The following is a 17,267-nucleotide window of genomic DNA, read 5'->3' on the forward strand; positions in this document are numbered from 1 at the left end:
TTTGTAAGCCTTAAGTGATCTAGAAATGGGAATCAGTAGGGAACACAGAAAGCTCTCTGGCCCAACTCTTTGGACCTTAGTTTCTTCTCCTAAAGGGCTTTAAAAATCCAGCCATTCAACACTTACCATTTGGGCATTTCTAATTCCGGAGGGGGGTCTTTTCTTCTTGGCTTTCCTCTCCAAGGAGCTGTTTCTCTGTCTTCCCCTCCTAGGACTAGAATACAATTGCCTCCTGTCAGCCTCGGCTTTCCTCTGAGACTCTGACAGATCAGGAGTAAGGCTGGGCTTCCAGTACTTTGGCTCCGATGCCCCCTCATCCAGGGAATGCACTGTAGAGAGGCTGCTTCCACCTTCAGGGTCATGGGTCTTGGAACGCCTGCTGGCCGCAATCAGAGAGATGCTCTTTGTGCTCACGGCCATCTCTTTCAAGGCCTCTGCACTCAGTGAGGTAGCAGATACATCCTCACTTGATTTCTTCATGCTTAAATCCAGATTGGTGGGAGAACACAACTTGGAGACCATCTTTTTCATGCTGAGAGAACTGGCTTTCTGGAAAGAAACACCACAGAAGACTTACCAAATGACTCGGCATTGTTTTGACTAATAAGTAACTTCAAAGAGGTCATTACCCAACCTGGGCAGGTCCCAGTTTCCTCACTCTAAAATGACTGCTTTAGACTAAATGATCTTTAAAGTCTTTCCTGGTTCTAATGCATTTTAAGTCTATGATTCTGGAACAGGAAATCATCTTTTCTGGGTCATGAATCCATTGGGCAGTCTGCTAAAATCTATATAGACTGATTCTCAAAATAATGTTTTGTTTTTTAAACCCTTTTTTACCTTCCATGTTAGAATCAATACTATGTATTGATTCCAATGCAGAAGAGATGTAAAAGCTGGGCAATGGGGGTTAAGTGACTTGCCCAGGGCCACCCAGCTAGGAAGTGTCTGAGATCAGATTTGAACCTAGGACCTCTCAATCCACTGAGCCACTCAGCTGCCCCCAAATAATGTTTTTAAATGTTGATATGCTGGGATAGTTAGAAAGTACAGTGGTGGGAGCACCAGGCCTGGAGACAAGAGGACCCAAGTTCAAATCTACTCTCAGACACTTCTTAGTTGTGTGATCCTGACCAAGTCACTTAACTCCATTTGCCCAGCCCTTCTTGCTCTTCTGTCTTAGAATAGATACAAAGACAGAAGGTAAGGGATATGAAAAAATAAAATAAATGCTGATATGTAATATAATATCATGCACTATATAATATACAAGTGCAATGTAAAAACTATTATCCATTTTAAATGAGGTTAATTCCCTTCCACACAAATAGTTGCTTCCCTTTCCTACAAACCAATATATTGCCTGGTTCCCAGTCTACCTTGTAATTCCAGTGCTAAAATTACAAGGTTATAAAAATCCCATGGACTGTTGGTTGGCTTTCAAGCTCTATTACTATCAGTAAATTGTTTAAAATAAAATAAATAGGATTCCAAAGAAAACCAAAAAATAATAAAAAAATAATAATGCCATTTTATCCATTCAAGTTGATAGAATGCTGCCCCCCAATCTATCTGTAGACTCCAGGTTAAGAACCTCTGTTCTAGGAGCTGGGTATATGGGTCTCAAAAAAGCTCTAGAGAAGGAAATTCCTTCTAGCAATGCAGGTTGGCATCTTCTCTACAATTAATGGTCTTAGAAAATTGCCTAGTCACGTAGTTAATAAATATAGTGGCAGTACTTAAACCAAGTGCTATCTTTGCTTAAGTACCTATATATCCTTAGTAATCGAATAAGGACCATTCAAAATACAAAGCATAGCTTCACCCGAATTAACTTTGTTTTCAAGAGGAAGGAAACAAGGGGCTAATTGTTTATTAAATGCCTACTATGTGCTAAGGGAGATTCATGTTATTATTATCCCCATTTTACAGTTAAGGAAACAGAGGCAAATAGAAGTTAAGTGACTTGCCTGAGGTCACATAGCTAATAAGTAAGGTATGAATACTGATTCTCTTGAGTCCAGGTCCAGAGTTCAAGCCATTGTGTAACCTAGCTGCCTCAAGGAATTATGGGAACATGGGGACATCTGGGTGGCTCAGAGGATTGAGAGCCAGTCTGCGGGCAGGAAGTCCTGGGTTCAAATCTGATCTCTGACACTTACTAGCATGTCCCTGGACAAGTCACTTGATTCTCATTGTATAGCCCTTCTCGCTTGTCTTAGAACATACACAATATTGATTCTAAGAAGGAAGGTAAGGAGTTATTTAAAAAAAAGGAATTATGGAAACATACAGTATTGCTTTGTTTTGTTTTTGACAGCCTAGCTACCCTGATACCTTGAACTATGCAATGTAAGATCTACCACTGATTTTAGAATAGCTAATTATCTTACATACAATTGTTTCTCTCTCTTCGAACCAACACTTTACCTGGTTTCCAGTCTACCCTGTGCCCTCATGCTTACTAAAATGTAAAAATTACTAGAGCATAAAAATCCCATGGATTGTTGATTGACTTTCAAAGCTCTATTACTCTCAGCAATTATAAATTCAGTCCTTTGTCTTCAGTGTTAGCCTTCTTTTGGATTGGTCAATCAATGAAAATGCTATTTATTAAATCCTATTATGTACCAAAGACATAGACAAAGAGCTAGTGTCAGCCAGTTGCCCTTCATTAAACTTAAATCATATGACTTCTCCCAAAGTTATGTCTAGGTCTAGAGTAAGATTCAATGTGGTATAGTGGGGAAAATGGTGGATGGTGTGTCAAAGAAACTGAGTTTGAATCCTGCCCCTACACTTGATAACTTTTTTTTTTCCAAACCCTTTCTGTCTATCTTTGAATCAATACTCTGTATTGCTTCTAAGGCAGAAGAACAATAAGGCTTAAATCTCTTGGCCAGGGTCAAATAGGAAGTATCTAAGATCAGATTTGAACCCAGAACCTCCTATTTCTAGGTCTAGGAGCCATCTAGCTGCCCCCCATAATGATCCTTTTTGTTGTTGCTCAATAGTTTAGTCATGTCTGACTTGATATGACCCCATGGGTTTTCTAGGCAAAGATTCTGGAGTTGTATGCCCTTTCCTTCTCCAATGTATCACTTTTTGACAGATGAGGAACTGAGAGAAACAGGGACTGAGTGACTTGCCCAGAGTCACACAGCTAGTAAATATCTGAGGTTGGTTTTGAATTCAGATCTTCCTGATTCTAAGTCTGATGTCCTATGCACTGTACCATCTAGCTGCCCCTAAGTGATCATTTTAGTTGTTGTTCCACCATTTTTCACTTGTGTGACCCCATTATTGGTTTTCTTTGAAAAGATACTGAAGGGGGCAGCTGGGTGGCTCAGTGGTTTGAAAGCCAGGCTTGGAGACAGGAGGTCCTAGGTTCAAAGCTGGCCTCAGACACTTCCCAGCTGTGTGGCCCTGGGCAAGTCACTTAACCTCCATTGCCTAGTTAAAAAAAAAAAAGATACTGAAGTGATTTGCCATTTCCTTCTCCAACTCATTTTATAGATGAGGAAAATGAGGCAAACACGATAACTTGCCCTGTAACTTGTCCAGAGTCGCACAGTGAGACAGAGACTGAGACCAGATTAAACTCATGGAAATGAGTCTTCCTGACTCCGAGCCTGCTGCTCTATCCACTGTGCTGCCTTGCTGCCCACATGATCATAGGCAAGTCATTTTATCTCTTGGATTCAGTTTCTTCACCTGTAAAATGAAAGGGTAGGGCTAGACATCCTCTAAGGTCATTCCTAACTCTGAATCCAAGATCCTATAAAAAGGCTTTGTTCTTTTTTTGTTGTTGAAAAATCAGCTTTTTTTTTAAAGATTTTTTTTTGAAAGCTCAGCTCTTTCCTAGAGCCTCTGACATCAGAACAGCTTGCTCTACTGTCTTTGTCTATGACACCATACAAGTTCTGCTTGGCTGGAATACTCTGGTAGTTTGATGGTATCCTATTTCATGGGGAAATATCACTGTGATTAAATGGATTATTAACTATGAAAATATTATTTCATAATTACTTCATCTTTCCCTGGGCATCCAATAGCATCAACTCACTAAGTAGTCTCTGCCCCACAGGCATATCTGACTGCTATTTATCCAAAGAGCTAGTGAGAGACTCCCTTCAAAGAATTTATTCCTCACTCCCTCCTCTACTGGTTCTAAATGTGACCTGCATGGAGCCTGGAGATAGAGATACCAACCTCATGAACCGGAGGAGTTATCAGAAGGCGAAAAGAAGTGGGAGTAAGAAGAGAATCTCTCTTTCCTGGTTTTTTAGATGGAGTGACTTTTGATGACTTGTAACCTTCACTAGAAACACAAAAGCATATATAAATGGAAGTCATACTACATGTCTATGGACAGAGTCTTTTTAAAGGAAAGGGGAAAAGATAAATATCAATCAATCAACAAGTATTCGTTTTAATTAGTCTTTTCAGGTTAATTTTTAAAAATTTGTCTTTCCCAGTGACAAGCAATAGCAATTTTCCACATACATTTTCTGAAACTTTGAGATCTATAGTGTCTCCTTTTCTCCTTTCCTCCTTCTTGAGATAGCAAGCAATTTGATCAGGGCTATACATGTATGATCATGCAAAATATATTTTCACATTGCTTATGTTGTGAGAGAATACTCATATAAAACCCACACCACCAAAAGAAACATACACAAATAACATAAAATGAAATGAAAAGTAGTATGCCAAGTAGTATCTGTATTCAGACTCCATCAGTTCTTCCTCTGGAGGTGGATAGCATTTTTCATCTGTGGAAGAGGCATGCATGCAAAGGACAGAAGCTGGAGATGGGTCTGCTGTGAATCAAAGGAAAATTCTATTTGGAATATTCCCAGGAAAAGCAGCTTGGAGCCAAGACAATGGGGACTGGTTTTGAGATCTTGGGCTGATGGTGGTGACTCTGAAGGAAGGAGCTGGGTTCATTTCTGGGCCTTGGGATAATCAAATTGGAGGTGGCTTGGCTGATTTGAAGGCAGAAGGACAATAGTCCTTATATCTCTGACTGGCTCTGTTTCATAGTAGTCACTGAATTGCCATTTTGCTCAATATCCTCCAACCTAACACTCACTATAGATAATAGGGAATTCCCAACCCTCTTACCTTATCCTCTAGCTTTCCTGTTTTCCCCAATAAACCCTTACTTGAGATAAAGAAGAGAAATGATTACTTCCTCTGAAACATCATAGCTCACCCTGAGTGACTTAGAAGGAGGCTGAAGAAGAAGGGGGAAGGGGAAACTTAACAGAAGAAGAAGGGAGGAAGGGAGATTGGAGAAGGGGAGGAAGGGAGGTATACAAGGGTGGAGGGTAGGCAAAAAGAAGATTAATGGAACCTGATCCATTAGTTATCTAGTATCCATCAAATATACCCTCCAATAGCATCTATTACAGTTTGTCACCCCTAAAAGACTGATCACTTTACAATCCCTAAGAAACAACAGAAAAAATGTTTAAACTAGTGCTCTGTGGAGCTGCTGTGCTTGCAGCCATATTGGATTTTGGGTCTATAACATCCTCTATAGAAAAATGACCACCATGATTTTTGATTCTCTGGATTCTCTTGGCAACGCCATAATTGTCATACTCCAGTTGCCATTTCAAACTAAAACTATACTCGGACAGATTTTGACTCAAGTTTACATCATTTCTATGGCAGCTTTACAGACTCTGACCTATTTGAAGAATATCAATAGACTTGTAATCCCCCAAAAGGCAGCACAGATAATGGTGGTGGATACTAACTTGAAAAATGTTATTAAGAACATGTTTGAGGAATTGATCAAGGCTAAAGAGCTATACTAGATTAAGGACAAGAACAATGACCAGACAGATAGTGCACCCAAAGAGAAAGAGAAAGGCAAAGAAAACAAAGGTTACTGCAAAGGGAAATGACAGTGACAAGGACACTAAGTCTGATAGTGAACCTGAAAAAATTTTTCCACTAAAGGATGCCACTAAATTAATTATCAAGTACGACTAGTGTGTTACAATCAAAAGCCCATAGACAGTTTTCAGAGCTTGATTCCTTGAAGAAATGGGTTCCAAAATGTATTGATCAACCTGTTAAGACTCAGAAAGAACTCAAATGCACTTTCAGGACCAGAGATCCAGATTTCCAAGATGAAGAATTTCTCTTGTCTGAACTGTGCAGTCCCCATGCGCATAATCAATTCATTGAAAAGACCAGGTAAGAAAACAACCCGCCTAGTTGGCCCCCAGAGGAGTGTCACAAAAAAAAAAAACAAAAAAAACGCAAAACTATTAGTCAAAATCACTCTTTAATCAAGGGAAAAGGGGTTAGTACTACTAAGTTGTGACAACAGAACTGCTCCCCAAGATTGCACAGAGCCTGGATGCCCTGGACACTGACCCCTGGGAGTGACATCGACTCAGGATGGACTCTGAGGAACACAAGAACTTGGGGAACCTGTATACCATTTGGGGAGTCCAAGGACAAGGAAAGATGATTGACATCACTATAGCTACAAAGAAAATGGGAGCGGTCAAACTACACTGACAGGATACAATCAAGCTTGGGAAAGGAGTCATAGCTAGAGGTTAGGGTGTAAGAGAAGGGTCTGCATATGCTTAGTCTCACCCAACTAGGATTGTCATTCCCCAGAGGGTCCCCCACGCAGTCTGAAACTTCTAATTTGGGATTCCCTTCAGGTTAGATTCCCCTCGGAAAACAGAACAAGTACAAGTTTTGGGGGTCTCCAAGCTATAAGCTAGTCCTGAAACTTGGGGTTCATCAGAGCTCACTAGCTAACAAGTCTGGAATTCCTAAATTCCATGTTGACAGGAGCAAAGGAATGACCTTGATTTTACAAATCCCACAAGCATGACCTACTTAAGGAAATGTAGGGAAGACTTGCTCCAGGCTATTAAGCTCTGTTGCTTGAAGCCTAATGCATGGGCAAGGGTTGATAAACTCATGCAAAATAAAGGGGAACATCCAGCTTCATTTATAGATCAATCAACTCTCTGAAATGGCTCAATCAATTATGGGTTTAGAGGCAAATAGTGAGGAACTTACTAGTCACTTGAGAAGGTGGCTTTTGAAGGGATGCACACCTCACTTGAAAAGTTTTTTAAACATTGCTTATTACACATCACAAGTCCTTCAGAACTATCTTGGATCATTGTATTGCAGAGAATAACTAAGCCTTTTACAGTCGATCATCATACAATATTGCTCATATTGTATACAATGTTTCCCTGGTTTTGCTCATTTCATTCTGCATCAGTTCATGTAGATCTTTCCAGGTTTTACTGAAGCCATCTTTGCAAGTAAATTAAAAAAAAAAAAACATGGAAAAATCTGCCTGCATGAAATTATGAATAGAGAAAGAAACAAAAATCAAGAAAACATTTATATACAGCAACAGAAATTAATGTTTGCAGAATGACTTGTATACATCTACCTCCAGAGAAAGAACTGATAAATAGAAACAAACAAGACATAGTTTACATATAGATTTATTATTATCTTTTTTTGTCAAATTCCCCTCCAGGAAAGGGAGGTAAATACCTGGGATTTTTTTTAAAACCTTTACTTTCTGTCTTAGAATCAATAGTGGGTATTGGTTCTAAGGCAGAAGAGCAGTAAGGGCTAGGCAATGGAGGTTAAGTGACTTGCCCAGAGTCACACAGCTATGAAGTATCTGAGGCCAGATTTGAACCCTGGACCTCCTGTCTCTAGACATGACTCTCCATCCACTGAACCACTTCACTGTCCCCTTGGGAATTTTAATGTAACAAACTAATTAATCAATTTTTTTAAGTGTTCATTAAGCACCTACTATGTACCAAGCACTACTAGGCCTACAGGGATGCAAAGATAGAAAGGAAATATCTACCAAAGAAAACAAGAAGTGCCCACAAAAGTATATGTAGCATATACACAAAATATATACAAAGTAATAAGGAGAGGAGATACATTAGCAAGCGAGAGAAGGCAGATCAGGGAAGACTTCATTTAAAGGTTTAGCCTGAGCTAAGTTTTGAAAGCAAGTAGGGAATCCCAATAGACAGAGGAGACTTGAAGAAGCACATCCCTGGCATGGGTACTGGACACAGTACTAGACAAGTGACAGAGTGTCACCTACAAGAATTAGCTCCAAAAAGGCCAGAGTGGCTAAAATGTAAAATGTGAGAAAGGGAATATTGTTTAAGGATGAGAAGAAGTAGGTTGGACATACATTGTAAAGGACTTTGAATATGAAACCGAAGACTTTGTATTTGATCTTAGAGGTAAAGGAGTTCCTCGGGTCAGGGGATGTACTTGTTCAGTCCATTTGTTCCTTTTTATTTTTAATCTTTAGTTTTTGAAATTTGTTCTTCAGGAAAATCACTTGGCTTCAGCATAAAGAATAGACCAGAGAAGAGACATGAGACAGTGGAATCAGGCAACTATTACAAAGAGTCTAAGTAGAGCCATCCTCTGGGATTGCAAACATGGAAATATTTAAGGATGGTAACTTAAGACCACTCATAACATTCAACATGACATAGTCACTGTGCCCCAGAAACCCAGGCCAACTATTACCAGGAAAATTCCCTTGCTTTTGCATCCTTGTGACTCTTAACCTAGAAACACCCAATGACCCCACCTAGGCTCCTGAGATGTTTACCCTCTTTTGTCCTTTAGATTTAAGATGGACAAAGAGATGAATCTTTATGCCTCCAGGCAGGCCCAAGTTAGCTGACCACCTCACCCCACCAAGTGCCTGAGAGACTAACACTCTATAGGTCCACACCAGGACATAGCAGCTAAAGAGTATATAATCCCCAGAACTGATGTCATCGGAGGGACAGCCTTTCCATCCATGCTGTCCCCATGGGGGAACAGCCTTTCCTTTCATGCTGTGCTCCCAAGGAACTGCTCCCCATCTTGCTGTTGTTCCACCTTGCCATCATCCTGGCCGCTCTCAACAAGTATCTAAGTTAATAAATCTCTTTTTTGTTTTAAGATAAGTTTTGGAGTCTTGCATGCTTGCAAAGGTATCCTTCCCAAACCCAAGGGTATCCAGTGCCCATAACAAACAATAAAGTGTCACACTGGTCTTACAATACGAACTCATGCAATATGCAATAAGATAGTATATAGAAAAGCACTTTGGAAAGTGTACAATAGTTATCACAAATACAATGTATCATTAGTTTTATTTTGTTATGATCCTGTGGCAACATTTTCCTTTCTATCATTTGTTCCTACTCTTGTTCAGTAATATCTGACAGTTTGTGACCCCATTTGGGGCTGGGCAAAGATCGTGGAGTGGTTCGCCATTTCCTTCTCCAGCTCATTTGACAGATGAGGAAACTGAGGCAAACAGAGTGAACTGACTCAACTCAGGGTCATATGCTAGTAAGTGTCTAAGGCCAGATTTGAATTCAGGTAGATGAGTCTTCTTGGTTCTATCCATTGAACTACCCAGCTGCCACTGTTTCCAGTAGATTCAATTTTTTAAAAATATATTTTATTTGATAATTTCCAAGCATTATTTGTTAAAGACATAGATCATTTTCTTTTCCTCCCCCCCCCCCCATAGCCGACGCGTAAGTCCACTGGGCATTAGATGTTTTCTTGATTTGAACCCATTGCTTTGTTAATAGTATTTGCATTAGAGTGTTCATTTAGAGTCTATCCTCTGTCATGTCCCCTCAACCTCTGTATTCAGAAGTAGATTCAATTTTGAACAAACAGAAATTGTAGAAACTTCACAAAAGGCAGTAATGATGACTTCATCATTCCCTGGAATTTGATCGTGCCACAGTAGACAGTGGCTTCCTTGGGGCTGTTGATGAGATCTCTTCAGAAAACCTCAGAGATTTGGCCAGGCCATGGACTATGTGTGGACTGCCTGGCCCAGTAACCAACCCCACGCAACATTTCCAGGATCGGCAGCAATGACGGGGCTCACTGGTCTCAACTTCCTTCTAACCCTTTCCAGCAACAGAATTTGCCTCAAATGCCACAACTCCCATTTATGGTTGTAGCTGTGACTGAGAGTCACATCTGAGTCTTTTAAACATGATCATCTTTTGGCTATTGAAAGTCTAGTCCACTGGGGAGCCACTGCTCAAGATACTTTGTAGCTGACCTATAAAAATGGTGAGAGTAGACTAGGTCCTTCACCAACCCTCTAAATCAGGAATTCTTCATCTTTTTTGTGTATACACACACACACACACACACACACACACACACACACACACACATATATATATATATATATATATATATATTTTTTTTTTTTTTTAAACCCTTACCTTCTGCCTTAGAATCAATACTGTGTTTTGGTTCCAAGGCAGAAGAGTTATAAGGGCTAGGCAATGGGGGTTAACTGAAGCCAAATTTGAACCTGGGACCCTCTGTCTCTAGGCCTGGCTCTCAATCCACTGAGCAACCCAGCTGCCCCCAAAATAATATTTTTAAAGGCATAAAACACACAAAGTTATAAGGAAAGCCAATTTTAATAAAACAAAGTTGTCAAGATGTTTTTTTATTTATTTATTACCAATTACATACTATAACAAATTTCCACATAAGTTTTCCTAAGTTAGATGATTGAATTTATCTCCCTCCCTCCCTCCCTTCCCTTCCCTCTTCCTGTGCTGACAGGAAATTTAAACTGGGTTATACATGTATTATCATGTAAAACATAGTTCCATATTGTTCATTTTTGTGAGTAATCTGATGAAACCTAAGCCCAAATAAACAATTGAAAAATGGAATGTCAAAATATTTTTTTAAAGCTGAAGTTCATAAAATGAGAGGTCCTGGGTTCAAAACTAGCCTCTGACTCTTCTCAGCTGGGTGACCCTGGGCAAGTCACTTAACCCTCACTGACTGCCTAGCCCTTACCACTCTTTCTGCCTTGAAACCAATACACTGTATTGAGTCTAAGAAGGAAGGTCAGGATTATTTTTTTTAATCAAGTTCATGGACCCCAGGTGAAGAACCTCTGCTCTAGATAAGGGATCCAGAAATTAAATAGCTTCAGGACTGGTAGAAATAACTTGACTGGCATCTATGAATAGAATTAACATTTTAAAATAATATAATTAACATCTAAAGGAAAAAATATTCATTCTGGGGTTCAGAAATCCCTTTAATATTAAAAATAGAAGCCAAGAAAGGAATTATTATTGGACATCCCTCTTAGGCTATGGTCCCTGACAATGGAAATGATAGAAATCTCTCCATTACCTGTCTGGCTCTATGACGATAGGTGGAAGTTCAAATTTTGCTCCCCAAGGAAGGTCTTTCCTATTGTCAAGCTGGTCTCTGCTGGTATCCTCCTTATGCAGGTCTGCCTGTTGAGCTATATTCAGATCACAGCCATCCTAGGACCACAAAGAGAGCTGGGTAAGATCAGGTGTGGACACAGTATGGACTATTTAGTTCAGGTACCTCCTGGGGAAGTCCTTCCTTCTATCCTAATGAAGCACCTTTGGAAATCAACCCACTGAACAGCTTCCTCATTAAGGTTTATGGCTTGCTTTCAGCTGAGCTTTTTCTGGCCACTGAGGGAAGGAAGAGAGGCTCAGCAGAAGGGGTTCAATCAGCTGGGACTTGCACAGATTATCCATTTCCCCAGCTTCTCCACTCTGCTTGTCACAGAAGAAGGCACTTGTTGATGGAGTGCCCTTTGTCAAAGGAAGCTTTCTGAACCTCGACCAGGTGATGGACTTCTCCTGAAGTACATGGTTCAGACCAGCAGCCTTTTTTAGTGTTCTAATCAACCCTACAGCAACCCAACTAGCCTGGGCACCTGTGGCCATTTAGCCTTTAACACATGTAGTCAGGCTCACACCTACCAAAAAACAAAGCAACCAACCCTGGGAAAGTTTAAAACCCTTGAGTAGTTCAGTAAAAGCAAGTTTGGGGGCAGCTGAGTGGCTCAGTGGACAGAGAACCGGGCCTCAAGACCAGAGGTCCTAGGTTCAAATTTGTCCTGAGACTTCTTAATTTTGTAACTCTGGGTAAGTACTTCACCCCCATTGCCTAGCCCTTACAGCTCTTCTGCTTTACAATCAATATACAGTATTGATTCTAAGATGGAAGGTGAGGGTTTAAAAATAAAAAAAGTAAGCCCAGTAGTTATGGCCCCAAACCCATAAGCTGGAGTTTAAATATCAACTAGTTGACAGTTCTCCAAGAGTCTTCCTTCATCCCAACTAACATGAATCAAGACTATAACAGACGTCCAGCGACTGAAACAAAAAGAATTTTCCTTAGTGGGTTTGGGCTCGAGAAGGAGCAAGGAGTCTGAGAAAATGGGTGATAAATAAGAGACACAGACAAGTCAATTTTTAGTAAGGGATGGCATGAATCCTTGATGACATTCTCCTTGGAAAGATAATTAAAGGAAAATGTGAGAAATATGCTGACACGGGGAAGTAAAAATTCCAAGATAGAAAGCATGTGGCAAAGAGTGGCCCCAGGAAAGATCAACAGAAAGAGATCAGGGAGAGTTCCAAGGTTGCAGGAAACAAGAGGAAGAACCACAAGCTCACCCCAGGCTTTATTGTGGATTGTGAGGATGAATGAATACATAAGGAAGCATAGTTGATTCTCATTGGTAGCATAGATAATGACAAGATCATGTGCTTTTCAGAGGAATGAGGTTTGACAAGGTGAGGGCTAAGCCTTTGTGGTTTAGGCCCAGTAATTCTCTTGCCTATACATTGATCATTAACTGCTCTGATCAAGTATTTAATACATCAACCATACTTCCATGCCTGGTATGCTACAAAGACCATTTCCCATCACTCCAATCAAGGTTCCTTGCTCCCTTCCCACAATGCCTAATCCTACTGGACCAAGACAAGAACCCTATAAAAACCCACCACACCCATCAGTTTTGGGTGGTCCATTCCTTTTATTTTTATTTGTTTCTTTGTTTGTTTTAAACCCTTACCTTATGCCTTAGAATCAATACCATGTATTGGTTCCAAAGCAGAAAAGTGGTAAGGGATAGGTAATGGGGGTAAAGTGACTTGCCCAGGACCACACATTTAGGAAGTGTCTGAGACTAGATTTGAACCCAGGACCTCCAATCTCTAGACCTGGCTCTCAATCCACTGAGTCACCACTCTAGGCCTTTTCACTGACTCTCTCCCATGCCCAAAGTCCACTTTCTCCTTGCTTTTTGTCTTCATTCAAAACAAATCACCACTTCTCTATGAGGACTTTCCAGATTCCCTAATTACTAGTAAGTGACCTTCCTCCTCCAACTACCTTATGGTTAACTGCCTTGGATTTCTTTTGTTTTTATTGTGTCTATGTGCAAAGGTGAATGCTTCCACAGACACTCCTATTAATGAAATCACAGAAGGCACAGAAACTTATTTGCTACCAATCAATAAGCAGAGTCAATTAGATAATAAGGAATTTTCCTATAATCTCATCACAATGTGTGGACAAACTCTAAATCAACCTGAACGACTCATAACACTTTGGGCCATTGGATGAAAGCATACGATGCCACATAGGAGAAACATCTTGAGCTACAGACAAAAAGAGTAGCAAGTCCAATTTTGAGCTCAAAAACATCAGATTTTCTGCTGCAATCTAGCCCATGAGAGAAAATTGCTCTTGGAAAGCATTCTCTCCTCTTCTTCCTCTTTCCCTCTTCCCTCTATCCCTCTTTTCCCCTCTCCCTTTCCCTCTTTTCCTCCCTTCCTTCCCTCCCTATCTCTCTCTCTCTCTCTCTCTCTCTCTCTCTCTCTCTCTCTCTCTCTCTCTCTCTCTCTCTCTCTCTCTCTCTCTCTCTCTCTCTCTCTCTCTCTCTCTCTCTCTCTCCCCCTTCCTCCTTTCCCTTCCCCCTTCCCCCTTCAGTGACCATGTTATCAGAGAGACCTGGACCATTAGCCAACAATGTATCTAGAGGACAAACTAAGGACAAATATATGTACAGAAAAAAGGACAAGGCAGCTAGGTAGATACTTTCTAGTTGTATGGCCCTGGGCAAGTCACTTAACCCCAGATGCCTAGCTCTTACCACTCTTCTGACTTAGAACTTATACTAAGATAGAAGATAAGGGAAGGAAGGAAGGAAGGAAGGAAGGAAGGAAGGAAGGAAGGAAGGAAGGAAGGAAGGAAGGAAGGAAGGAAGGAAGGAAGGAAGGAAGGAAGGAAGGAAGGAAGGAAGGAAGGAAGGAAGGAAGGAAGGAAGGAAGGAAGGAAGGAAGGAAGGAAGGAAAGGAGGGAGGGAGGGAGGGAGGAAGGAAGGAAGGAAGGAAGGAAGGAAGGAAGGAAGGAAGGAAGGAAGGAAGGAAGGAAGGAAGGAAGGAAGGAAGGAAGGAAGGAAGGAAGGAAGGAAGGAAGGAAGGAAGGAAGGAAGGAAGGAAGGAAGGAAGGGAGGGAGGGAGGGAAGGACTGAGGGAGGGGGGGAGGAAGGAAGGAAACAAACATAGTTACTCTGTGAAGGAAGTAATTTTAAGAAGTATGATAATTTGCACCAGAGAGAAAAGCTGTCTCTAGACTCTAGAAAGCACCAGCTCTCAGAGTCTAGAAGGAAGTTACACGTAAGGGGAACTTCATTAGCATTCTCTGAAAGAAAAAAAAGGTGCTTTAGACATGTGTTCCTGACTATCATTTTTCTCTTAAGTTTCAATGCACTCTTAATGAACTCCTACTATGTTCTAGGAGCTCTGCTTAGCACTGGAGATATAAAGAAAGCTATGACAGTCTGTTATCAAGACACTTACTTTGTCCCTAAAGGATATGACCATCCCTAACTGAGCAGGACCCCTCTCTCAAGTTCTGCATGCTAATCTCTCCATCCTCTGAACTACCGGAGCTATATCTGTAGCTCTACATGTTTCTAAGACAAGAGTGAGCCAGATATTAAAAAAAGTGAGCCAGTCTTACCCTGAGTGAGTTAAACATCACTGAATGGAGCAGAAGTAGACGATTTAGGGTCCCCTCCTCTAATTCTTGAGAGTATAGTCGATAACGCTTTTCCAATGGCTCTGCAACAGGGATCCAATTACCTTCATCACATTCCAAAAATGCAAACATATTCCAATAAGACATAAATCAAAAAGAAAAAAAATCAAAGCATCCATCCTATGAATATCCTCTGATAAGATTATAAGCTAATCGAAGATGAGCATGTCTTTTTTTTTACATTATTTTATTTGGTTATTTCCATACATTATTAATTGAAAATATAGATCATTTTCTTCCCCCCCCCTCCTCCCGCCACCCCTCCTCTAGTGATCGCGCAAGTCCACTGGGTATCACATGTGTCCTTGCTCCGAACCCATTTCCTTGTTGTTGGTATTTGCATTAGGGTGCTCATTTAGAGTCTCTCCTCAGTCATGTCCCCTCCACCCCTGTAGTCAAGCAGTTGCTTTTCCTCGATGTTTTGAGTTTGTCCTCACCTTGAGGATAGGTTTTTTTTTTTTTCTCATAGATCCCTGCAGATTGTTCAGGGACCTTGTAAAGTCATTAATGGAGAAGTCCATTACGTTCGCTTGTACCACAGTGTCTCAGTCTCTGTGTACAATGTTCTCCTGGTTCTGCTCCTTTCATTCTGCATTACTTCCTGGAGGTTGTTCCAGTCTCCATGGAATTCCTCCACCTTATTATTCCTTTTAGCACAATAGTATTCCATCACAAACATATACCATAATTTGTTCAGCCATTCCCCGATTGAAGGGCATCCCCTCATTTTCCAATTTTTGGCCACCACAAAGAGCGCAGCTATGAATATTCTTGTACAAGTCTTTTTCCTTATTATCTCTTTAGGGTACAAACCAAGCAGTGCTATGGCTGGATAAAATCTAGACAGTCTTTTATTGCCCTTTGGGCATAGTCCCAGATTGCCCTCCAGAATGGTTGGATCAATTCACAACTCCAACAGCAATGAATTAGTGTTCCTACTTTGCCACATCCCCTCCAGCATTCATTACTTACCTTTGCTGTCATGTTGGCCAATCGGCTAGGTGTGAGGTGATACCTCAGAGTTGGTTTCATTTTCATCTCTGATTATAAGAGATTTAGAACACTTTTTCATGTGCTTATTAATAGTTTTGATTTCTTTAACTGAAAACTGCCTATTCATTTCCGAATGGCTTGATTTTTTTGTGCAACTGGTTTAACTCTTTATAAATTTGAGTAATTAGACCTTTGTCAGAGGCTTTTGTTATGAAGATGGTTTCCCAATTGTTGCTTCCCTTCTAATTTTAGTTACATTGGTTTTGTTTGTACAAAACCTTTTTATTTTGATGTAGTCAAAATTATTTATTTACATTTTGTGACTCTTTCTAAGTCTTGCTTGGTTTTAAAACCTTTCCCTTCCCAAAGTTCTGACATGTATACTATTCTGTGTTCACCTAATTTACTTATAGTTTCCTTCTATATGTTCAGGTCATTCACCCATTCTGAATTTATCCTGGTGTAGGCTGTGAGGTGTTGATCCAAACCTAATCTCTCCAACACTGTCTTCCAATTTTCCCAGCAGTTTTTTTTTTAAACCCTTACCTTCTGTCTTGGAGTCAATACTGTGTATTGGCTCCAAGGCAGAAGAGTGGTAAGGGCTAGGCAATGGGGGTCAAGTGACACAGCTAGGAAGTGGCTGAGGCTGGATTTGAACCTAGGACCTCCCATCTCTAGGCCTGGTTCTCAATCCACTGAGCTACCCAGCTGCCCCTTCCCAGCAGTTTTAATCAAATAGTGGATTTTTGTACCAAAAGCTGGGGCTTTGGGGTTTGTCATAGACTTCCTGAGGTAATTTATCCCCAAGTCTATTCCACTGATCCTCCATTCTGTCTCTTAGCCAGTACCAAATTGTTTTCATGACCACTGCTTTATAATATAGTTTGAGGTCTGGGACTGCAAGGCCACTTTCCTTTGTATTTTTTTTCCATTATTTTCCTAGATATCCTTGATCCTTTGTTCTTCCAAATGAACTTTGTAATGGTTTTCTCTAATTCAGGAAAAAAGTTTTTTGGAAGTTCAATGGCTATGGCAATAAATAGATAGATAAGTTTGGGTAGGATGGTCATTTTTAATATGTTAGCTCGTCCCACCCATGAGCAATCAAAGTTTTTCCAATTGTTTAGATCTAGTTTTAATTGTGTGGAGAGTGTTTTGTAGTTGTGTTCATATAGTTCCTGTGTTTGTTTTGTCAGATAGGTTCCTAAGTATTTTAATTGTCTCGGGTGACTTTAAATGGAATTTCTCTTTTTAATTCTTGCTGCTGAGCTGTGTTTGAGATATATAGA

General features: G+C 40.5%; 1 protein-coding gene across 2 annotated transcripts in view; it reads right to left on the reverse strand.

Moving 5' to 3' along the window:
• Positions 1-17,267, reverse strand: part of LOC100029348 (kinesin-like protein KIF19) — a 123,851-nt gene that overhangs the window by 22,969 nt on the left and 83,615 nt on the right. For both annotated transcript variants that reach the window (XM_056806488.1, XM_056806487.1), the window contains exons 14-17: positions 14,908-15,029; positions 11,239-11,375; positions 4,213-4,321; positions 127-549 (exon numbers count right to left, since the gene is read on the reverse strand). In XM_056806488.1, coding sequence (XP_056662466.1) covers positions 127-549; positions 4,213-4,321; positions 11,239-11,375; positions 14,908-15,029 — 791 coding nt within the window. The remainder of the gene's footprint in view (positions 1-126; positions 550-4,212; positions 4,322-11,238; positions 11,376-14,907; positions 15,030-17,267) is intronic.

This window comes from Monodelphis domestica, chromosome 7, assembly GCF_027887165.1.
Source record: "Monodelphis domestica isolate mMonDom1 chromosome 7, mMonDom1.pri, whole genome shotgun sequence".
Lineage (NCBI taxonomy): Eukaryota > Metazoa > Chordata > Mammalia > Didelphimorphia > Didelphidae > Monodelphis > Monodelphis domestica.